Genomic DNA, 23,937 nt, shown 5'->3' with positions numbered 1-23,937 from the left:
GTTAGCGCCGGCCGGCGCTCGCAACTCGCAAAACTCGCAAAATTTGCCATTGCTGAAAAGGATGAACTCAACTAAAAAATGAGAAATTTTGTGTAAAGGCAATAGGGCTAAATCTAAAGGCCTTGTATGAATTCAAATGGGATGTGGAATGATGTTGACTGTGATTTGGCGCAAACATGTAAATATTACAGTTGAAAAGCTGAAAAATCTCAAAAGGAGACATTTTTGTGAGTACTTAAATGGTGAATATTCGCCAAGAGGGGATTTTCGGCATTTGTAAATATAATTTGAGCACTTCAACGACGGAACGGTTTGAATAAGTAGGATGATGTCAAAATTACAGGTGAACAACTGCAATAAAAAAAGTTTTTTTTCTTTTTTTTCTTTGCTTTTTTGCACACAAAAAATGAAATATAATAATAATATTTTTTTTTTCCTATTCTGACTCGCTGAAAATGACAGCTCTCAACTGGGACATCCCTAATACTTAGCGATATACACTTTAGATTTTATTTTTCTCCTAATATCGAAACCGTAGCAATAATGATAAGCTGGTAGGATTGTTATCTTATTTTTTAACAATTAAAGTTCTATCAAATATTGTTTGCAGCACATTTGTAGCGGAAAATGTAGCTTTTGACTACAAGCGCTTGACTTTTTTTCCCGCCCAAATTCATTTTTGATCGACTTGTGTTTCAGCGCATCTTTTATCAAAAATGTGTATGACAAATTCCCGTCGCGGCGGTTCCACCAAACCCCACGAAGCAAAATCCCATTCCGGAGAATTTAGGAAAGTGACAGCTGAGAAACGGTAAAGTCCGTGTTTTGACACGTTGTGAACATAATGTAAGCGCGTGGTATGGCGCCGGTAGCCTCATTTTGTGCGACTTGGCGGGTAATGCCGGCTGAAGGTGCCAGGCGGAGCTCTCCACTTCCTTGCCGTTGTTTCATGTGACAGGGCGACAACTTGATCTTTGTTTGTTCAAAAAAAAGAAGAGAAAAAGTCGACGCTCGGCTGCGTTTAGCGCGTTTGTCTGCTGATTCGCGAGCGCTCGGCGCGCAAACTGAAAAATCGTCAAGGTTAATTTCACCGCGCCGCCGCGTGACGGATCGCTCTTCCCGGATGTGTTTTTCCTTTTCTCACATTTTCCCTTCCGCTTTCTCACTCTGCTACTCTCTCTCCATCTCTGGCTTCCGTGATGCAGTTGATAAAGTTACGTGAAGAGGTAAGTGCTCCTCTGACATATTTAAATTGCCCCCCCCCCCGCTGAAATTTCCATTTGCCGTCCTCGTCCGTCGCGCAGGAAATTAAATTTGGCTCATTCGGACGCACTTGGGTCTGACTGAAGCGCTTAAAGGCCAAAGATAATGAATTCAGGAAAAGGCCAGCTCCTCCACTTCCACTTTCTTTTAAAACGGGAGACGGTGAGGTTTGCCCTTTTTCAAGGGAAGCAGTTGGCCTCGACTCCACAATTCCATCCGTCAAAAATATTCGGAACATGAACATACATGAGAACTGATATATATACAGTTCTTATTATTGTTGTCTGAACATTTTGTTGACCTTGCTATTCCTACGGCATCATAAGTGAAATAAATGATATTTTGTGAGGTTGACGTTTTATGGCACCCCTAAACTCGATAATGTACTGCGACAGATGGCTATACTTGGGCTAGGGACGTCCCAGTCACATTTTTTGTTTGCAACCGAGTCCAAGTCACTTGATTTGATGGATCCCAGTTTGAGAATAATTTTATATAGAGTAGGTCAATTATCTTCTGCTTTCCACCATGCAAAATCGTCTGCGTTCCGCATTAAAATATTTAAATACCGCAGACATTATCATTGTTAGATGACGCTATGTTAGCGTTAGTTTCCCGTGTCAACTAACCGACTGGCTACGTTCACTGCCGCTAGTTCCCGTTGTGTTGGGTTTTGACGAAATCAGGCGTATGTGAGGGATATTAGTTTTGAGTTGTTGACGATTTGTACAAAAACAACCTCGTTAATGTCTCGGCTTTCATATCCCAGCGGCAAAAACTTCTAATTACGATCGGATTGTATGAAAACAAAATTAGCGGACGATAAACACACGACAAGCTAGCCAGCGTGTCCCTTTGAAGTCGCCACGTCTGGACTGTCATTTCAACCATCATGTTTTTGGAAGCGCCCAACTTGAATCCGTAACCAGAGAAGTTGTAGTCAGTCGCGCTAACCACTAGGCCGCCGTGCCGTATGACATATCATCATGTCAATATTTAGCTTCGACTTATTCCGGCGAACCCCGTCGAGGTCCTGCGAGGCACGACTCTTGCTTTTATTGGCAGGTGCCGCCTTTTTGTCTCCCGCGCCAGTCTCCGGAGTTGGGATTTTCAAAGCGATTCATAATTTAAGAGCGCCAACCCAACAGGCCCAGATGCCGTGTTATGGCGTGTTTTTCCCTTCTTCTTCCGCTTCCCGTTTTATTTAGCGGTACCGGAGTTTGCCTGTCTTCCACCCACACGTTTGTTAATTTCCTCCTCGCCTCGGGGTCAGGAGACACCTCGCGTTTACCTCACCTGTCGACTCCCCTTTCCCGACGCCTCCGTCGGCGTAATCGGCCTCGATCGTTGCCCCCTTTTCGCCGCCAGTCTTCAAAGCCCGGCGCAGCTTATACGCACTTAAGCTTGGCTTTAAAGAAAAAAAACTATACTTTTTTTTTTCTTCACCCCTCTCTCTTCAGCTGCAAAACATGTTTAAATATTTAGCAGCCATATTCACAGCTGTTTGACACTAGTAATTCCACGTCTTACAAGTCCCAAACAAACGGCGCGGAAGATCACACAGTCAGTCTGAATCACAGCTGTCATCATTATTCACTTTGACTCACCCCCTCCTCCTCCGCCCCTTATTGAAATAATAAGGAAATCATCTGAACTTTGGAAAATGGCGATAGAAACCGTCCGTGTTTGATATCGGAGAGAAAAAAAAAAGGAAAAAAAAAACAGGCAGGAGAGCGAAAAAGAAGAAGGAAGAGAGAGATTTCTTTTGAGCTCCAGCCGCATTGTTCCGGGGCTTCCTGTTAATAACTTACAATTGAGGAGCGCTTCACCATGAACGCACTCGCACGCACACAAATAAAAAAACAACAACATGATTTCGCGCCTCCTCAGAAGAAATTGTAGGTGTCAGATGAAAAAAGAATGCACAGACGCCAGGAGTTTGCTCTCGTATTTACACGGCATTTATCCTGTAATGTATTTAAACGCTTGGCGAGAGGTCATTTCCTTTCTTTCCTGTGGATTTGGATCAAAAGTTTATCTACCGTAATTCCCCAAATACGAGACGCACTTTTTTTCCCCCAAAAAATGAAGGCCGAAAGTATGGCTGCGTCCTACAAAGGAAAACTATATAAAAGAAGCGAGCAGTTTGAACCAGCGTCCAAGTCGAACGTGGTTCACACCCAGGAATATTACTAAAAGGGGAGCGGTTATAATGTCTCCTGCCGATTCAATCAAGAGTGGCGAGGTATGCCTCGTTTTTCTGATTGCGCTGGAAGTCGGAGGTCCCCAACCGCCGGCCAGGTACCGCCACTGGGACTGGTACCGGGATGCTGGGACCGCACCTGAAATAATGATGTTTTGGAATCGATTTAGTTGATCCTTTGACAGTTCATTCATCAGTGCTTTTTCTGACTCCATCCTAATTTTTGATGATTATAATCGCCGCTGTCTATTACCTTTTTTAGTGGGGAAGGACAGTGCCTCCCCTCCGGTCCGCGGTGATAAAAAGGTTGCGGACCCTTGCAGTGAGTGAGAACAATATTTTGATGTCAATATTTTGTCCATCTCTTGGTATCAACTGGGGATGAGCAAATACCCATAGGTCGATACTTTGATGATCACAAAGTGGAAATTACAAATGAGAAAAATAAAATATCTCCATTAAATTCATGACAGATGAAGGGAAAATGCTATGTTGGCATGTATAGAATTTCTTTTAACATTATGTCAATGTTATTGTTTTTTTGGGGGGATGCTATATTTTGTGTATCGAAGATATCTGATATCAGTGACTACTCAGGAGTTGAGTACTCTTACTGGTATCAGTCTTAAAAAAAAAGTGAATCCAACACCTTTAGTATCGCTACTGGGCTATACAAAATTCTAATCTGAAAAAATTGATGTTGATAGAGAATTTTTTGTTTGTTTAGGTTGTAATGATAAGTCCAATTGTCCTTTATTGATACCAATAATTTGATTTTACCGTATACTTAAATTTCCCTAGCTTGAGAGATGAAAACGATAATATATTGATGAGAAAACAAATCACTTGCAGGCTAATGATGGCGCGCATCATATTTTCTCTTCTGCTTGAATGGCAAGGACTTCTTATTGTCTTGCCCTAAGTGAGTTTCTTTTTCTTTTTTTTTTTTTTTCCCTCTTTCCCCTCCGGTGGGCTCGTGTCACTATTAGGAGCGTCACAGCGTGTCATTATTGCATTCTTAGCGGCTGAACCCTCACCCTTTCGCCTCGGGTTCTTTCGCCGCCTAACTCGGGGCGCATTATTCTTAATGATCACACACACACACACATCCACGCTGCCACCCCCCGCCACCCCCGGCCCAGAACGGAGGAAGAGAAGCGAGAGCGATTCAGGGGGAGAAGGCTTTGAAGTGGCTTCCCATCGCAGCGACTGTGCCGGCCGTCTCTCCCCGAGACGTGTCACCTTTTGCCAAGAGGGAATAGAAAAATCACGTTTCCAATGGTAATGATAACATACTAATCACTTGGGCTTCTTTGAAGAAGCCGAGAGAGCGCGCCGCTCTGTCAGCGCGCCCGTGCGCGCGCTGCAGCCACGGTCGAGGTGCGCTGGCTTGCGCGTCAACACGCCGCCGCCGCCGCCGCTCTTCCGTGGGGGCTCATTATATAGCCAGCATCCGCCAAAGCCGCGCCACTCCGCCACCGCCTCCCACTTTCACGCCAAAAAGCAACTCACTTCCTGCCACTTGCTTCCCCCCACACATCCTTACCCTGCCCTTGCTTTTACCTACTAAAAAAAAAAGCATCTCCGGTAATTGAAATGACATCTGATAGAAGCCAAGATAAGGAAGGAGTTCTCTTCTCCATGTATAAAATCTTCATTTTCCAGTTGATTCTCTTCCCTGACTGAATGTTGTCCTTTAACCCCGGTATTGATACTTTACGGCGCGGGTGCCCAACTCCAGTCCTCAAGGGCCGGTATCCTGCATGTTTTTGAACCTTCTCTCTCAACCGCACTTGATTCAAATGATTAGGATCATTTTCAAGCTCCTGCTGAGCTTGCTGATCATTTGAATCAGGTGGAGAGGGAAGTATGGGCTTCCCTGCTCGGGCGGCCGCCCCCGCGACCCCGCCCCGGAACGCAGCCGTAGAAGTTGGATAGATGGATGGATGGATGGATGGGAAAACAGGAAAACGTGCCAGGACGCATAGAGACATCAGTGATACTTGAGCATCTTGAATCTTGATGCTAATGCTGCGATGTTATCTTTTAAAATGGTCAGTTTCCCTTCGCTCCCTCCCCGGGCGCCAATACGGTTCTCGGCATCTCGCTATCTTTGTTAGGCCAGAATCAAGCCTCCCTTGCCATCACGTTCTCATTTGCTTCCTTGCCCCGGCTGGAAGCTAGCAAAAAGCCTCTCCGCTATTTTCAATGACACGCGTCAAGAAGATGGAAGCCGAGTTCTCTCCATCCCCTCGCTCTCATTGTCAAACTTTGAAAAGTGTGTCGACTCGTTTCCGAGTCTCCTCCCCCTCCGTGCGTGTTTTTCCGTTCCCTCTGAGTGATTAGCTGCTACGTGTTTTGACAGCTCAACCCAATCTCCAGATTTTACTTCTTCCCCGTGTCCCCTTCGCTCATGCGGTGGCCATCAACTCCTTTCACTTGTTTTTGAGTGTCAAAATACGAGAGAGGCCATCAAACGCCCACCCTGTATGTGTAAACACGCACGTCTCGCATACCCGCGCCCTTTAATGTGCGCTACTCTAGGCAGCGGAAATACAATTGGTTCTGTACCGCGACTGCCAAGGTAACGACACAACTCACTATTGATAAGTGTCGTATCAATACCGTAGTGGAAAAACCTAACATTGTGGGAGCGTTTATGTTTGGTCCCAAATGATAAAGCTACACAACAATATGTCACTTCTCTATTGGCTGACTAGTTGCTTCAGGTTCCAATGAATTTGCTCTTATTTCGAAAAGAAAAAACTATTTAAAAGAAAAAAGCAATCTGATTCAACTTTCAACAACTGTTAATTATTTTTACAGCATTTTTACAGGTTACAGGTTAGTCTAAAATAGAAAAAAACAACCAGGTGCATTAAAGTGAATCTGATTTTATTGCAATTACACTTCACGTGACAAAAACAGAGCATTTTCCTGAGTAGTCGTCCACGCCCTCCCGGCATCACCTCGGGGGCGCCCGTCCCACTATTTGCGAAGCACTGGGTTTGATTGACCCCCAAAAACTTGAAACAATTTAAAAAAACAACTTAAAAATACATCTTTGGGATTGAACGAGTTAAAAAGTCAGATTTGCTGCTGAAGCGCTTTCTCGAGCCCTTATTTGAGAAGCCCCCCGTCGCCGAAACAAACCGCCTCAAAGTTGTTTCTCGGCGGCCAAAACGAGGACACGGGCACGTTCGCATCGTCGTCTTTGTCATCCCCGACATGCATGCGCTTGCTATTCCATCAGCATCTAAACACATTGTTAGCCGTGAAGGTTATTGGCAACCTTGGCGCCGTTGCGTCGGGCGCGCCGGCTCTCCGCGTTTAGGCTCGGCGACGCGTTTCTTTTGAAATGCGTCCCGGCGCTCTCGCAATCAATGTTTGTGCCCCCCCCTCACGCGTCCTCCATTTTGTTGTTGTTGTTGTAGAGAGCGCATCTGTTGGACAACACAGAAAGGCTGGAAAGGTCATCGCGGCGACTGGAGGCCGGCTACCAGATAGCGGTGGAAACCGGTACGTCTTCTTGTTTTGGATTGTGTGAGGGATGAGTGAGCGACAGCAAATTGGCTCGCTCATATGTGAGGTGGGTGGAAATGTGTGTTTGTGGGAGAGGGGGTGTGGGAAGGTGCTGTTTGGAGGGGGGGGGGGGACAGGTTCCTTGACGCCTGATGACATTTTCGGGTGCGCATCAAAGGGGAGGCAGGCTGCGAGTGAGAAAGCGAGCGACGCATCCGAAAGAGGAAAATTCATGCATACGCTACGCCGCACTGGGTGCGCCTTTTTCAATGTGTGTGTATGTGTGTGTGTGAGAGAGTTTGGGCGGTGTATTTTTATTTTTTTTTTAATTTTCAAGGGTCTTAAAAATAAACTTCTTATTCAGGTGCAAGAATTTTTCAATCAAACGCCTTCAAACAAACTTATTAATAAGGTTGTTTTTATCGTCTATAATTCCGTCACCTCATTTGGTTCTTAAATAGATTTAACCAGTTAGCGTACAGTTTTTCTTTCTTTCTTTTTTTCATCCCGTCTCCCTTCCTCGCCGCGGCGTATTCCTCCGAGAGGTATCAAAGCCGACTTCTTCAAGTGTCGTTCCGCGGCTTCCGTTGTAGTTTTCCAGAAAGTTTGTCAATTTACACTATAAATGGGGCGCGTGCGACATTGACACATTTAATAATTCAAGTCGAGGAAGGACTGCAGACTTTTGATGTTTTTCTTTTTTTCTGCGCTCGCCTAACTATTCGCGGTTTCATAAATACGAGCTGCCGGTTGTTTAAAAATATGCGTAAACCATCGTCGTCATACGTGCTGCAAATTCCACGACAGCCCGCAACGCTAACGGATCTGTTCTAAATTTGTCGCGGGTGTTAAGAAGTCGCACAAGAGGGACGAAACTGGACATTCGCAAACAAATTTCTGATTTTCCTGAACTCACGAAAACAGAATCAAATCTGAAATGAAAAGAATTGTAATAAAACATAATAGAAAAATGTGGCGTTTGAGATCTTACATTTTTCCAGTCCTGGAGAGCCTGTATCCTGCATGTTTTTCGTTTTTCTCTCCCCGTCGCACCTGATTCAAACAATTAGCGTATTAGCAAGCTCTGCAGGAGCTTGAAAATGACCCTTACCATTTAAATCAGCTGTGTTCGCGCGAGGTTTGAAAACATGCAGGATAACGGCCCTTGAGGACCGGGGTCTGACACCTATGAAAATGATAACCTAGCTCCCTCAAACGCCACATTTTTTTATTACCACTTTTCATGAAGGCAAATGACATTCTTGCATAAATCATCGATGTCAAACCCCAGTCCTGGAGGGCCGCCATCCTGATGTTTTCAAACCTCTCGCAAACATGATCTTGCATTACAAAATCATTATGGGCCAAAAAACCCCTTTGCGGGCCAGAACCGGCCCACCGGCCTTAGGTTTGGCACCGATGCAATAAGTGAATAAACTATAGTTCAGAAAAGATTCCGCATTTAATGGAGTGAGAATACCCCCCCCCCCCCCCCAATCAAATACGTGAATCCACAAACAGCAAACCACAACTATGCGGATGTCAGTTTTTTTCGTTTTTTTTTGTTAAAGTGTGCGTCTGGCTGCTCGTCCAGTTCAATCAAGGAGCGAAAGCACATTAGTGACCGCGGCGCTCCCTGCCTACACGCCGGGGCGCCAAAGGCTGGACTCGAGCGCGGTCACGTGACCGATCCTTCGGCTTCCCGCCGCGCCGACCCCGACCCTCCGTCGCCGTTGGCCGATTCATCCCGGGAAGAATCCCGCGCGAGGCGACGGCGGGCGGGGAGCGTCGTTTGCCCGTGCGGTCGCGGGGGCGGGCGCCCGGCGTTTCATCCGTGACCCCTCGCTTTACTCGGCCGTCCGCAGCGGCCCTCCGCTCAGCTGCGCGTGCTGCAATGGCCGCGCCCGCTCGGGTCAAACGCGCAACAAAGAAGAAGGGCGCGCTTGGGATGTATGCAGATTTAGTCGAAAGAAAAATGATTCGCTCCTACTCCTGGAAAAAAAGAAATAGCCTAAATATCACAGATTATTGAGATTGAATTTTTGTTTTGTTTTTTTGCTTTTGATTTTGTTGTTTGGGGGTTGACAAAAAGGTCAGATGGATGTAAAGATCGTTTTCTCTAATAAATAAAAAGTTTCCACGTGTTCAAAATAAAGCAAACATTTTACTTTCACGTGCTGTTTTATTTGAAATGAAAAAAATCGGGGCCGAGAGTGCCTCTGATCAGCAGTATTTTTTTTACATTTGCTGTAAATTGAAAGGAAGAATTTGAATTTTAACATCAAATTTGCAAATTTACAAATTTGCCTATACTGTATTTGCCAAGATGCCGAGTGCCCATCTATACCCAACTCGAACCGTACCAAAATATCGAAATCCGAATCGGTGGACTTTGACGCATGGTTTACATACTGTATATTTCAAAACTTTGATTTGGGAAAATTCGGGCAAAAGCAACAGGTGGCGCTATAACCGCTAAGCGTTTGAGCCAATCAGAAGCCAAAAGGAAGTCGTGTGGACATCAGGACATCAAGCGCGCTCCTTCAAAATTCACATTTAAATAAGAAATGAAAAAAACAAACCAAAGATCAGCCTGGCGTGTCAATAGTTCAAGCCGTTCCTCCAATCAGACGTCAGCCGTGTCCAGACGGGGTCGTTACGCCGCGCCCGGCCTTGGAGAAATGCCGTTGACCGCCAAGAGACGAGAGGAACAAAAAAAGACCGTTTTGAAATATATATACATTTCCAAGAACAAAGAAAAGGGGTTGCAGGAGCACCCCCCCCCCCCCCCCCCCCCCCCCCCCCCCCCCCCCCAGCGTCGGCTCTTGTAATGACCGCAAACAAAAAGCCGGGATGTTCTGGGTCATATTTAAAGAGAGGGAAGGGGTGCACTTGTTCTAAGAAAAGACGAATCTTCGCTATGTATCAACATCACATTTTAGCATTTATTTATTTATTTACTTATTTCTCTCTAAACTATTCTCAGCGTCTCGAGTGTATTTAAAGAAAACAAAGGCTTGTCAAAAGCAGTGAGAGCCCTCAAAGAGTTTGCAAACACGCTCTTTGGACACCCCCCCACACCCCCCCACACACACACCCACACACACACACACACAAACACACACACACAAACACACACTGACAAGCAGGCTTTTCTGTTGGTCTCATAAATAAAGTATAGAAGTTCATTAGCGGAGAAAAAAAAAAGAAACTTAAAAGGAAACTTGCAGCAATAAGAAAAACACACGCGACAGTTAGCTTTGGCTTGGAAAAATAAAAATGCGTAGAATTTTTAACCAAAACAAAAATTTTAATTTGGATAATGGAAAAAAAAAGTCTATTTACGTGATTTATATGTATGATTGAGTTTATTGGGTTTATTTGTGTTTACAGTCGTATGACATGACATTTCATCATTCATAAAGTAAATGCTCATTTGGCCAAAAATATACTGTAATACGACTTTGTGATATTTGTCACTAGTTTGGTTTTGTTTTACAAAAAAAAAAAATACACTGGAGCACTATACCGAAGATGGGCTTTTGTTGTATACGTTTAAATTAAAAAAGATTTTGCAGCTATTCTGAAATAATGATCACACTGATTCTGTATTCATTGTAGGAACATTTATTTGTTTATTTATGTATTTGATGAATAAATAGGGTCTAATATGTCCCTTTTTTATTTATTTTTGGTTTATTATCGCAGATATTGGTGTCCGTTTTGCATACAAGTTTTGCCCATGTGCAAATGTTTTTTCAAAATTATATTTTATTTATATATTATATTTTATTTGAAGCTAGCTTTTTAAGGCAAAACAGAATACAAAAATGAATCTTGCCCATAGAAAATTCTTAAAAGTGTGCATGAGCTATTGAGATTTTTATTTTTGTTTTGTTTTTGTTTTGTTGAATGAATTTTTGTCGAATAAGTACGAGAAATGGATTCATCCATTTCGAAATGCAGCAATATTATATTGAAAAAAGTGAAGGCGGACAAAAATATAAACGTGGTGCGCGACAGGAATCAATAGCGTGGAAAAAAAGACAGCTCATTTGGGATTGATTTCACCGGGGTTGGAATAAGCCGAGCCGGTCTGTCTTTGGGGCCTCTGGCCCCCCCCCCCCCCAAAGTTTGCGTGCTGCCAGGTAGAGAGCAGCACCGCGGGCCATCAACTTTATTACGATGGCAGATAAGCTGATTAGAGCTTGTCAATCAAAGGTGCCAGCGACTCACAATCACAATGGAGCTGAATGGGGGGGGGGGCACTTTGTTTCTGTCCTCCTTTCCCGCTCACTCTCGCTTGATATCTTTTTTTTTTTTTGGTCATAAATCATTGAAGCGAGCAACAAAGCGGCAGTAGCGGTGGCTAAGCTAAGCGAGCCCGCGTGAGCACGCTGTGATGATGTGACGACGCCGTAAAAGGCCGCACCGGCTTGTTTTCAAGCGCTTTGATTTGGGGCGGCGGCGCTATTAGACGTGGGGGGCGGGCGGGGTACGACCAGTCGGCGCCACGCCGAACGATTCGACGGCAGCTCCGGCGCACCAAAGATGATTTACGCAATCGGTGCCGGGCCTCCGTAAAACAGGGATTCCCAAATATCCTTCCTTGGAAACCTACTTTGTCTTTTCGTCCATCACAAAAAAGTATAAACTCGGGCTGGGAAGGAAAATCAGCGCAACTGCCCAAGCAAAAGATGCACCTATGTAAACCCCTTAATTTGGGGGTCAAATTAAGGGGTTGTAATTTATCGTAATCCTCCAAATAGAAGACGAAATATGTGAGAGTCTGCTATATCCCAAACTATGTTCACAAACCCGCTTCTGTTGCTGCTGTTTTGGTTAGCAAGTTGAGTTGAGTTTATTTTGCTGGTTTTCAACCCCCACATTGGGGGTGGGGGTTGAGCTGTGTCAGAAAAATAAAGCATCGAAAGTTCCGATCATTTTATTGTCGCAACGTTAGTTTCAGCATTTCCATCTTCGCGCGCTTGTCCTCGCACTCGTTTACGTCACGCCCCCTCCCCTCATAATGTTATTCCATACGTCTAAAAGTAGCGTAATTTCGTCATTTTAATAACGCACACCGTATGTTAGAATTGGACAGCCGTGATCTATGGAACCGCTAAAGTCAGTCTTTTGTCAAATTCACCAAAATTGAAAAAAGGGGGTGTCGACTTATAAGCGAGGCGGACTTGGACCCGAAAAAATAGGGTGACGTCTGACGGCGAACGTGTTAAGCGCGCGTCTTCCGCCGCTGTTATGTTGATGTTATCGTGTGAGTTTTCAATCGGGGTCGCTCACATTCTCGCCACCCGGAAATACCCCGGCGCCGATTATTTACAAACATTTTCGGAAGGTCCCTTGCCACTGGGGATTTTTCACAAAGCCGGACTCTGTTGATTCAGCTCTTCCCGTCCCATTGAGGGGTCCGTATGCGAGCCGGTCTTTGTGTACCCAAGGCCTTTTGTCCGCCGGCACCTCAGCTAGCACAGTTGAAGCGTAAACAATTTTTTTTTTTTTTTTCCGGCCACTAAATCCCCGGCGAGCGGCTCGGTCCGAGGCGGTCAAAGATAATGGCGATTTATTGCAGCTCTCGGCTTTCTCATCGCCCCCTTTCCAATCGCGAGCCATCCCTTCCTCCTCAAACAGATTAAAATTAAGCCGTAAACATGTGAGGACGGAATTAACGCCTTTCGCCAGTCTCCCCGTCCCACATCCCATTTTCGCTCCGGCTGATCCGCGCCGCAGAAAAAGGAACGATGCGGCTGCAATTTTAATGACCGGCGACTGTTTTTTGAAGTCGGCATGAAAAAAAAAGGAGAAAATACTCGGCCGCCGTTTGTGGCGGCGCTAGATACGGCGGGGGCCGAGGCTCGGGCACCTGATTGGCGGGGGTACGCGCGCCGCGGGCTCGGACTCCTGGGCTCCTCGATAGCATCGGTGTCATTTTCCCCTTCTCGATAAGACGCCTTGCTGACAAGGTCCGATTAGGAGGGCCGGGGGGGTTTGGGGGGCGGGGTGGGGGGGAATAATTATAGCGTTGCCTTTCATCCGGCGATAAACAGCACACCCGCGGATGGATTTTTTTTTTTTTTTTTTTTTTAAGAGCTGAAGCATATATATTCAGGGAATGGAGTTAACTAAATTTGAAGAAAAACACACTTGCCCCTCCGCTCCCCTCCTCCTTCAAAACAGGAGTTTTTGATTTTTTTTTTTTTTTCCAGGCCTCCTTTTCTCCGTGCGAAAAAATATTCAAGCTGTGAAATATTTACGTCCTGGCTCCGGGCGCCATTAATCTAACAATTATCAAATGACGGCGTATTCCGTGTGAACGCACAATGCTACATTGTTGCGGCAAAGCAAAAGACTCATTTATTATGCTATACCTCAAGGAGTGGCCTTTTTCTTTTTTTTTTTTTTTTTTTTTAAACACGCGAATGAAAAGCGAGCTCCTCGGAATATGCAAACCACGATGTGGAACACAGAGAATAAACAGGGAAAAAGTCGCGGGGAAAAAAAAGTCGTGAAATAGATCTGCGTGGATTAGAATAAATGGCAGGTGGCGCAAAACTTGGATAAAGTGGATCGGGGAAGTAAAGATTCCTCTTGATATTCCCGTCTTGTTGTTTCTCAGAATGCGTCCGGGTCACTGACCCGGGCATGTTTCATTTTTCGATTTTTGAAGAATACAGGGTTTTCAAAAAAAGACGCTTACTTTTTCAACCTTCGTTTTTGTTAGTTTCTTGAGAAGAACATAAAAAGACCCGTGCATTTTCAACTATCCAAAAAGTGTTGGAACTGGACTAATATAAATAAATGTCACTTGGCTTAAAACTATTATATTCATTCATAAGTAAAAGATTATAAATAGGAGCCACAAAAGACCATTTCGTAGGTTCTCAAGAGAAAAAAAATAATTGGGTCGTTTTGAAATGTCTGTCAATGTCAACGATACCCCACTAATGACTTAAACATTTAAAAATCTTTTCTTTATTGAAGATTAACAAGTTAAATTTAATCATTAACAGTCCTTTTTTACAATGAAACATACGTAAAAGCTTTCACACCAAAAAAGATTTTTTATTCGATTATATTACCTTAATTGCATGTTGTTACTTCATATATTCAACATATGATACGAGCATTGCAGAAAGTGATAGTATTAAATATTAGTATTAACTATTAATATTAAAACATTTGATGTGTGTGTGTGTGTGTGTGTGTGTGTGTGTGTGTGTATATATATAATATATATATATATATATATATATATATAATGAATGGACTAATCCCTTGTTGCAATCGACAGTAGATCCCAAACACCTGCTCACACCTGTGTCTTAAAAATAAGCAGCTATAGTATTCTATTTTTAGGTTACAGTGACTAAAACGCCCCCCACCCCCCCAACCCACAATACATACACACCCACTTCTCTCCTGGCCTTGTTGCATGCAGGAGAAAAAGTATAGCATTGACCTCTAGCTGACACAGAGAGAGCTGGAGGAGGAGGGGGTGGGGGTGGGGGGGGGGGGTTTGTTGGTCATAGGAAAAAAAAAAAGAAGCCACACATGCAGCGCGCAGAGAGCCGACAACAACTGTGAAGAGCGGCGCAGGGTTCAAGAAAAGCGCTTTCAGAAGGAAATGGGAGACAAAAGCGAGGACTCGGAGCCCCCCCACGGGCGCTTTAAAGGGCCGCTACATCTGAGGCGCCCGCCGCAACATTTAAGGGGGAGAAAAAAATAGGAGAACCGAGATAGAGAAATAATGTCATATTGTAACAGAGTTGCCGTATTGATGACGAGAAGAACTCCGGCATGTGCAAATGAGGACGTTTTGACCTTTTTTCTAAACCCAACTCAATATCAGCCTTGCGCGTGCCTTTTTATTCCCAATGTACAAATTGTGCCACGTTTCCATTTTATTAATTCCTTCAAGGTCCATATGACGTTTGAGGGAAAAAAAAGTTGAAGTCATGGTGGGTCAATACATACTGTATCTTTCTCAATTATTCTGTGGTTTTTATTGTTTGTAGATTTTCATAGCAGGCCTGGAGGGGAAAAAAAAAAAAAAAACTCTTACCAGCGAACTTTACCTCCATCCTTGACCAAAGGTTTCACTAATCTTAATAAACAATTTTCATCATTGTCATTTTAATATTTTAATGGAAAAAAAAATCTCACTGTACTTCTCAAGTTTTACTCAGTTTGAAAAGTAACCATTTAATTGCTTGGTTATAGTATTATACATTCGAACAAAATGATTATGGATGACTTCTAAATTTGAATTCAATATTGACATCCAAAATTTTTCTTTTATTGATTTTAAGTTCATGTGACAACCCTAAAATATATACAAATTCTTTATACATAACAGCCCTTTATATATATATATATATGTATATATATATATATATATATATATATATATATATATGATTTAATTTCTGACATATATTACATATCTCTTGTACATACATGCATGTATTAATGTTTTAATATTGCTTCTGCATAACTTCTTCTGAAATACCCGTTACAAATTTATGAACCAGTATGTTAAAATGACTATTGCTACAAATATGATCAAAATTAGACAGATCAATACACCGAAAATAGAAATCCCTCGCTTCACTTAAAATGATTGCGAGTAAACCGTCGCAGCTCATATTCAGGCTTCAATCAATTTGTGAAATAATTGATAACGGCTCTAAGGTTGTACCTCAATTTATGTTTTCATATTTCAGCCCTTGCGCGATTCCCGCAAAAAACTCTTTGTTTTTGGGGCAATGTTCTTGTTTACTGTATATCCACAAATGGTTTGTGTTGCTCTAAGCACACGTGGACGCGATAGCCTCACTTTTTTTAACAAAACACCTTTTCAGATGTAAAAATAAGAAGAGGAAAAAGAAAAAAAAAAAGAAACCGAGGAGCTGCAGCAGCATCATCTGTGAAGTTGAAAAGCCTTGGGAAAGAAAACGCATCTCCGTCGTCAACGCGTGCCATTAGCTCCTTATTAATCTCCGGCTTCTGAAGCCGCACGCGCAATTATCCGCCGCGAACACAAGCAGGCGCATTAGGCGTCTCCATCTGTCCTCGCCGCTCCTCAATGGGAGCCCCGAGGACCTCCGCGCCCCCCCACCCCCCGCGCCTTCCACCGTGTCAAAGGACCCTTTAGCCGTCCCCGTGCCCGAGGAACATGAAACGGAGCCGGGCCGGGATATCGGCCGCTCGGCCCATCTGCCCGTCGGCGGGGGGGGGGGGGGGGGGGGGGGGGGGGTCGACCTTAGGAGTTTTGTCGGCGGCGGCTGCTGCCCGAGCGCCTCGCGCGACTTCGCGTTTTGGGGCTCTCCCTACACCGGTGCTTCTCAATTATTCTTTGCAAAGTCCCCCCCCCCAGGCAAGAAGAAACATTCTACTCCCAAAACATTATTTACAACTATTAACTACTATCAACTCATTCAATGCCAGGGACGCATATTCAACGTTTTTTTTTTTTTGATTTTTTTTTTACAAGACATTGAATCCAAGATACTTAAGTATTAAGAACATTCATTTCCAAATACTTTAGGATTAAATCAACACTGAAGTATCAGGGATTGAATGTCTGGACCCTTAAAAAAAAAACGTAAAAAAAACGTCCCTGGCAGTGAATGAGTTTTAACAAAAGAAAAAAAAAGCAATATAAATCAACTAAAATAAACCAGGTTACTTGTGTTTTTTCAAATCAAATGAATCACGTGATTCAGAAAAAGAATGTCATTGACAGCAGTTGAAAAAGATTAAAAACAGACTTTGACAATGGGTGTGCCGCTGCACCGCCTAGTGCTGCGGAGGTGCAATTACACATCACCTGACAAAAGCAAAGCCTGTTCCCCAGGGGATCCCTGGAAGCAAGAAAAAGCTGTCAGTACCATAAATAAGAAAATGCTTTTGTCACCGGGAAGAGGGCGGGAAGAGGCCGCTGCTCCAACGCAGCTTTTACAAGACAAAAACTATTTGCCCACAAATCTTATCAAAACTAAAACTATTGTTGCCACACCAGGGCAAAAAAAAAAAAAAAAAAAAAAGCTTTTGTCTTGGAGGTGGGCTAACCTTCCGCTGCTCCGCCGCGTCGCTCAGCTTGAGTCGCACTCTTAGAAGATGAAATTGTTTGTCGGCGTAGCGCTCCCAAAAATAACAAAAGTATTGGCGGGCGAAAGCAAAAGAAGCTTTCGTCTTGGGAAGGGGGCTAACCTCACTCTCGCTTTTACCGCACACTTTCAACTCTTTTCACCAAAAATAAACACGGCGTTGGGCTGAGGAATGAATCGCATTTATTTGACTCATTCGTCATTGTAAAATTGGACAATTGGCTGTATCGGGAAATTGAGATTTAAAGAAGTAACGGAATGCAGGATGGATTGCAAGTACGCAAACAAAACAAGATATTGCCACCGAGGAAAAAAAATATATCTGTGTACTATACGCTACATCAGAAGTTACCTAATTTAAACTTCTGTTTCACCAATGAGGTTAGACATTTTTTACATCAAAAATAAATACTGTAATTTCCCAAATATAAGATGTACTTTTTCCAAATATTAAAAAAAGTCAATTTTGATACACTTTTTTTTCTCTGTGCTCACATTGCCGAGATCTAGAATTGGTATTTGGTATGGGCAGATACCGATATCAGATGATGCTTTTTAGATGTTTTTGATGTCTGATATCCTGCTGTCCCTTCTAAATGCTTGCAAACAAGAGGTAGAGAGTTAAACCCCGCAGATGTCCAATTTAGCCCATGTCGGGCTCATTTACCGCCATTCAAAAATGTGCAATTCATAGTTCTAAAAACACGCCGTGGGCTGAAAATGACAGCCAATGTGATGAAAGTTCGGGCAATGATCCATCAGCTTATGAACGTCACATGACCGACAGGTGAGCCACGATTGGGCACTATCGAGCGCGGATGGTCATTTTCAGTCGACAGCCGTTACAAAAACGTGGTTTATACAAGTATTATTCGTACATCGTTTACTAAGATAATAATTTAGGTATTACATCAATTAAATACTTTTTTTTCCGCCAAACATGACACAATAAATTAACTGTCCCTTTAAGCAAATGATCCACATGCCACGAATGTTGTTTGCGTAAACCACAATTTTTGTTTCATCTTCCATATTAATCTTTTAGTAAATACCAGCTTTAAATAAAGGTTTGCTGGGTTCACTGCTTCCAGCAAAATGGATGAAAAATTCATCCGGAATGATTGAAGCAAATGGAGAACCGCGAGCAGATCTCACTGATAAAAAATGCGTCCGCCTCTTTCGGCGGCCCGTTCATTGAACAGAAGCCCCGGCGTCCGCGCGCGCTCTTTGAAAGCAAAGCACTTTTTCTTCTGCATTCTATTCTTCGGTAGACAGGCTGCGCCCTTGAGCTGCCGTAGAAAAAGGAGGCGCCCGCTCTCACAAGAAAGCGCTGCGGGGAAGTGCCGGCACACACGTCGGACGGGCGTGTGAGCCCAAGTTCCTAAAAAGAGAAAGTAGTTTTTCATCCACCTCTGCTTTTCTACTTGTCAGGGAAAGCGGCATGTTAATACGTCGGCATGTGTGTAACCTAAAGTAATATGTTCATTGGGCGTCAGTCGGGCAGGGGAAGAAGAAAAAAGTCCCGCGTAGCGCGGCCTCAACTTTGACTGTTGACTAGCAGGTAGAAAGCCCCGGCTAAGTGGCCGACACGGTCCCCGACGCTCACATCAGTAGGACCCTCGCCGCGTGATACGTGTCGCGCTAATCCTGAAGGGCTGATGTACGCGCGGCTCGGGTACCGCTCGGCTCGGGTCCTTCCCCGAGCGAGTCTGTGATCTCGGGTTAGCCGAGCTTCAATGGAGGCCAACCGCCGCGTACCGCCGCGTACCGCCGGCCCGCCCGTCTTTTTAAGTGGAGTTGCGAAGGACTGGCTGAGGCGGCCTTAGGGAGACGTCCGCTCGCTCCGGACCCTCTCGGAGTATGATGTGAAGGTGCGCGTCGTCACGGCGACGCGCGGATGATCAGTCGACTTTGGAGGGCGAGGACTAATTTTATGGATGCTATCATCCAGAGAAAAACGCGCATTTCCAGGTTTTTTGTTTTTTTTTTAATCCAGTGGTGCCTTGACTCCGTTTTTTTTTTAGGGGAACGTCATCTAGTCTGAGGTCGGAAGCTCTGATTTCAGCACCGGGTGGGGTCTGGGATCCCCTGCTCAAGATTGTAGTCTCGACTTGGTCTCGAACCTTCCAAGTTTTCGTCTTGACTTTTGCCGAAGCCTTCAAAAGCTACAGAAGTCAAGACCAAGACCAGTCTAGATTCTAGCTTGCTCTTGAATCTTTAAAGACTTGGTCTTGACTTGATCTCGACTCTTGATAGTATTCCCCCTGACTTGGTCAAATCCTCAAAGTCCTGACTCAGACCGGACTTGTCATAATCTTGACTCTGACTGGACTCCTCATACTCCTGGTCTTGTCATGAGCTAAACTTACTGTCTTTGTCTTGTGGTTTTGAACTGTCAAAGTCTTGATTCTCATATCTTGACTTTGGTTTCCTGCGAATCTTGGATATGTGCAAAGATTTCCTGAAAACTTTAGTCAGATTCCTAATTGAAGGCTTAAGACATCTGCTATGGCTAACATTTTGCCGTTCTGTAGACGCAAAGGCAAAACAAAACAACTACAACCATGGTAAAAACCGTGACACGATAATCTCAACCAAGAAATCCGACGTCTGTGGACAGAGGGAGCCAACAGCGGCTGACAATCAAATGGAAATATACAAACGACCTGGCAAATCTCCAAACGGCGTGCCTTATCCTGCGTGGACATTTCTGCAGTTTGTAGCGTTGCCTGCCAATTCTCCCTTCAATTCCTGCGCTTGAAGTCAGGTGTTGTGGAGCTTTTAATGAGCTGTTTAGATGGTTAGGCCCTCGCCACCAGTTCTGGGGATAATTCTTATTAAAAGCCGCATGTATGGAAATCATGCAAATGCAGAGCAAAGGCAAATGCCTTTGACAAACACACACACACACACGTGACACGATGCTTATTAAAAACAGTTTGGTTTTTTTTGAACCGTTTCTAGTGCCCCCCCCCAATCACTGTTATCTTTCACGCTTCTGCTATATTGCAAGTGTTTATGACTTTGAATAGGTTTTGGGGTTATTATGAGCTTCCGTATTTCTTCCTGTCCGGGACGAGTCTGGAAACGTATCCCCCTCGGTGAACGGGGGTTCACTGTACTCCCCCGGTCCTCAGCGACGGGTTGAGCCATCTCTCCCGCGGAGCCTTCACTCCCAATTTAGACGGCGGCGACGGCGAGTGACGGCGAACGGCTCCGGCACCCTACCTTCGGTTAACTTAACAAGTCTCCATACGTGAGCTTGGTCTTTCATCTAATTGATTTGACTGGTTTGAACATATTTCTTGCGGAGAGGAGGGTAGATCTGCCAAGATGATCATCAGAGAGACTTAGGTCATTAGTCATGCGTGATTTCCAACGTCCATCAATGAGATGTACTTCTCCGCACGTACAGCCTTCGTTAAGCAAGGTGGGCATGTCGTGCCGCTCACATTTATTCAAATTTGTGAATCGAATCGTTCAAAAATCTCGCTCTGGACACTTCAAAGGCTTCGCTTGTCCACACTCTTCAAATCTTTGCCTTTACTAAAATTTGACAGGATCTGGATTTCTCACTACCTCGATTTTGTCTTGGCTCGGTACTGATTCCTTTTGACTTGTTCTCCTCAGTGTCATGACTCGGTCGACAGTCCTTCAAGACTTGGCTCTAGAGTCTGTTTAGTCTACTACTCTGGTCTCTTCAACGTTTTTGACTTGGTCTGGACATCTGCGTGGCTCAACTGGGTCTGGACTTCATCAAAGCCTTGCTCTTGACTAGGTTCTGGTTTATGTGGTCTTTATGACATGTCTGTTACTTGCCACCTGATTTTTACGGTCGGCAGACAGTTTTTACACCAAGTCAACCAAACCAGTTTTGTACGAAAGAATCATTTGGTTTCCCACTGTAGTTTTCCTCACACGTATTGAGTATTTGCACGATTCTAGGGTGTTTGGGGCCTGAAGTTCCATGGCGTGACATGAGCATGCGTCTTGAGCCACCTGGATTATTTGGGCCAAATACGAGGGGCCCGTGTCCGTGCGAGCCCCTCTCCTATGCACCGCGGGGCCTCCGAGCCACGAACAGAAGGTGCCTCCTCACAACTCGCACCTGAGCTCCTCCCGGCTTGGGACCGAGACCTTCTACTTCCACGCCGCCTCGCTAGCTCTCGCTCTCTCTCTATCGTCTGTATCCTCCCTCTCCCAGGCTGCGGCCTGGCCTACTTTTGCATCTCGCGTTCCGGACCCTTTTGATGTCCACTTTGTTGGCCCTCTCCTCAAACCTTGTATACAGTACACTCCAAAAGCAACACGCCCCCTTTGCTCAATTTGGTGTGTTTATGACTATACGTTTCACACACGGGATTGCGGATCGGCTACAAAGCGAGCATAGCCGAGCTCGTTATCAAGGACCACATGAAAGTCGCGCTTCTTTTTCAACGCCGCAGTTTGTTCTCTTTTTAGCGTTGTCGCGGATGGCTTTCGCTCAACTCAGATGTCGTCGGTGTCTTTTTCATGTCGCCTCTGTGTGATAGGACCGGCAGTAAGATGCTTTGGCCAATATCACAAAGGTTGTTTGTCCTTAATCGGCCTGCTGATTCATTCATTTTCATCGATTATCCGTCCATTATTTCCGAAGCCGTTTCGCCTTTTTAGAATCGAGACTTTAAGGGGTCAAAATCGAGTCGTGACTTCAAGCAAGCGAGTCAGCGATCGGTATTGCGAGGTGTGGCTTCATTTTTTTAAGGTATATTTGAAAAAGAAAAACATTCTCCACCCCCCAAAGGGGGTGAAAAAAAAAGTTTTCACGAAACTTCAGGCCTCGTATCATTGCTGATGCGGGTCACGGCCGACGCAGCGCCGTGCGTCTGTGAGACTAATAAGGTGTTCGTCTATTCTCCGCGACGTCTGAGGCAGTAATTAGCGACCGGCTTTGAGTCGGGCCAGCCGAGGGTGATCGGGGGGTGGGGGGGTGGCGTCCGCCTGTTCCCTATCCCTGATGGAGGTTATATTTTCCGCGACAACTGGACCAGAGTAATCAAAATGTGTTAATAATCCCTTCAAAGGAGCCTCGGTGGCTTTGAGAAGCCTCAGTGAACGTCAATCCCCTCCCAAGACCCTGTTTCTGGCAGCCCCACACCCTTACACACCCTCTGTCACCCTTTTCCGTATTCCCCCCTCCCTCTTGATCTTATCATCCAAGCCATTTTTCACACAAATTTACTTGCATCACTTCCTTCTGAAGTCACACTTTTGTCAGGTTTGCCGTGTCCACACTCCTGTCCTTGCACCGAATCCAGGGCTGGACAAAGGGTCTTAAAGGAGTAAAGCGTTCCAAAGTCGCGTATTGTTTGTTGCACTAATGCAGCTGGTTTTCCTCCACTAAATATTTTTTTGAATTCACTTTTCACATTTTTAAATACCCAGTCCTGAAAAAACATGACACATCTGTCTTCTTTTGGAAATCCAAGCACAAAAGTTTGCCCACCCTTGGTCCAAACCCTTGAGGGTGTTCCGGGTTAGACTTTGTAGTGTCCAACAAGTTCCACCCTTTTGTTGGAAGGATTATCACAAAGGTCAAAGTTGACAAGCACAAATGTACCAGATGGGGTCTGTCCAAATCTTCCCCTTAAAAGATTGAGCGTCTTGATCGATAAGCCATCGATCTGCGCGATGGTCAGGGTAGTAATGTTGGCTTAAAAAAAAGTTTAGGTTGGGCGCATATTGATCAGAGGGAGGCTAAGCAGCTTGGAGGATATTGATCGGGCGCAATTTGGATTTAGGGTGTTACGTATGCTTGAATGTACAAGCACCTGATGAGGAAAAAAAAAAAAACAGGTAGGATCATACTGGGATTCATTAGCCCAATAGCAGATTGCGCATGCAATTGCTGGGTTAGGGAACATTGATGAGCTCTGAGGCCAAATGTGCTTTGATGGGTCCTGAAACACAAAATGAACCTGGATCAATGCAGGCCCTGCAGGAAGCAAAGTGTGAAGCTACGCTAAGTAGGTGACCGCATTCTTAAAGTCTTGACTTGGCCTGGATTCATCCAATTCTTGGTCTTGGTCTGGTACGCCCAACTTGGCCTGCCCTCCTTGAAATCTAGGTCCTGACATGATCTCGTCTTTGTCATGACTTGGTTTAGAATCTTCAAAGTCAGAAATGGTCTCAATCACTCGAGGTATTGGTCTAGACTTGGTGATGAGTACCAAAGGTCTTGTCCTTTACTTGATCGGAACCTTGAAACGTCTTCAGTTGGTCTTGACTTTTGGACTTGGTCTCATCCTATTCCCAATACTGGACTTTGATGTAGTCCGATTTGCTTAAAGATTTAGTCTTGACTTGGCCTCATCTTGGTTTGAATTACCAGAACTCAGTTTTACCTTGCCTTTTTAAAGTCCTAGAATGAATTGATCTCGACTGCTCAAAGTCTTAGTCTTGAGTCAAACAAAGTCCTGACTTCAACTCACCCACAGACATTGATCAAGACTTTGTCGGAATTTCTCGGAATACCAGCCTTTACTTGGTCTCAGTCTATGTTGTCTAGAGTACTATGAAGAGTGGCTGTTTTTTTGGGGGTGGGGGTTGTTACGAATTTCTAAACCGCACATTCATAAATCAAACAACTATGAATTAATCCTTGGACATTCCAATCTTTATCTGTAGCTTTCGCAAGAGAAAACTCTGACAAATGCTTTTCCATTTTCAATGGACTTAATTTTAAATGTCAACGACACGTCTCATTATGTAGTCCAGTCAGTGGGCCATGTGTCAGTATCAGTTTGAGACTTTTAAAAAATGCATTGAGGTTCGGGGGCGAGG

At 44.5% G+C, this 23,937-nt stretch overlaps 1 protein-coding gene across 4 annotated transcripts in view; it reads left to right on the top strand.

Annotated features, from left to right (window-relative positions):
* Positions 1-23,937, top strand: part of vti1a (vesicle transport through interaction with t-SNAREs 1A) — a 91,740-nt gene that overhangs the window by 20,322 nt on the left and 47,481 nt on the right. For 2 of the 4 annotated variants that reach the window (XM_088439738.1, XM_088439740.1), the window contains exons 5-6: positions 1,206-1,226; positions 6,901-6,985. In XM_088439738.1, the coding sequence (XP_088295864.1) occupies positions 1,206-1,226; positions 6,901-6,985 (106 nt within the window). The remainder of the gene's footprint in view (positions 1-1,205; positions 1,227-6,900; positions 6,986-23,937) is intronic. The other 2 variants (XM_088439739.1, XM_088439741.1) reach the window with 1 other exon arrangement.

The sequence above is a fragment of the Hippichthys cyanospilos genome, chromosome 17 (genome assembly GCF_059441005.1).
Source record: "Hippichthys cyanospilos isolate Australia breed blue-spotted pipefish chromosome 17, RoL_Hcya_1.0, whole genome shotgun sequence".
NCBI classification, from domain to species: domain Eukaryota; kingdom Metazoa; phylum Chordata; class Actinopteri; order Syngnathiformes; family Syngnathidae; genus Hippichthys; species Hippichthys cyanospilos.
Note: the sequence above shows the minus strand (reverse complement) of the source record. Positions and strands in the feature narration are given on the sequence as shown.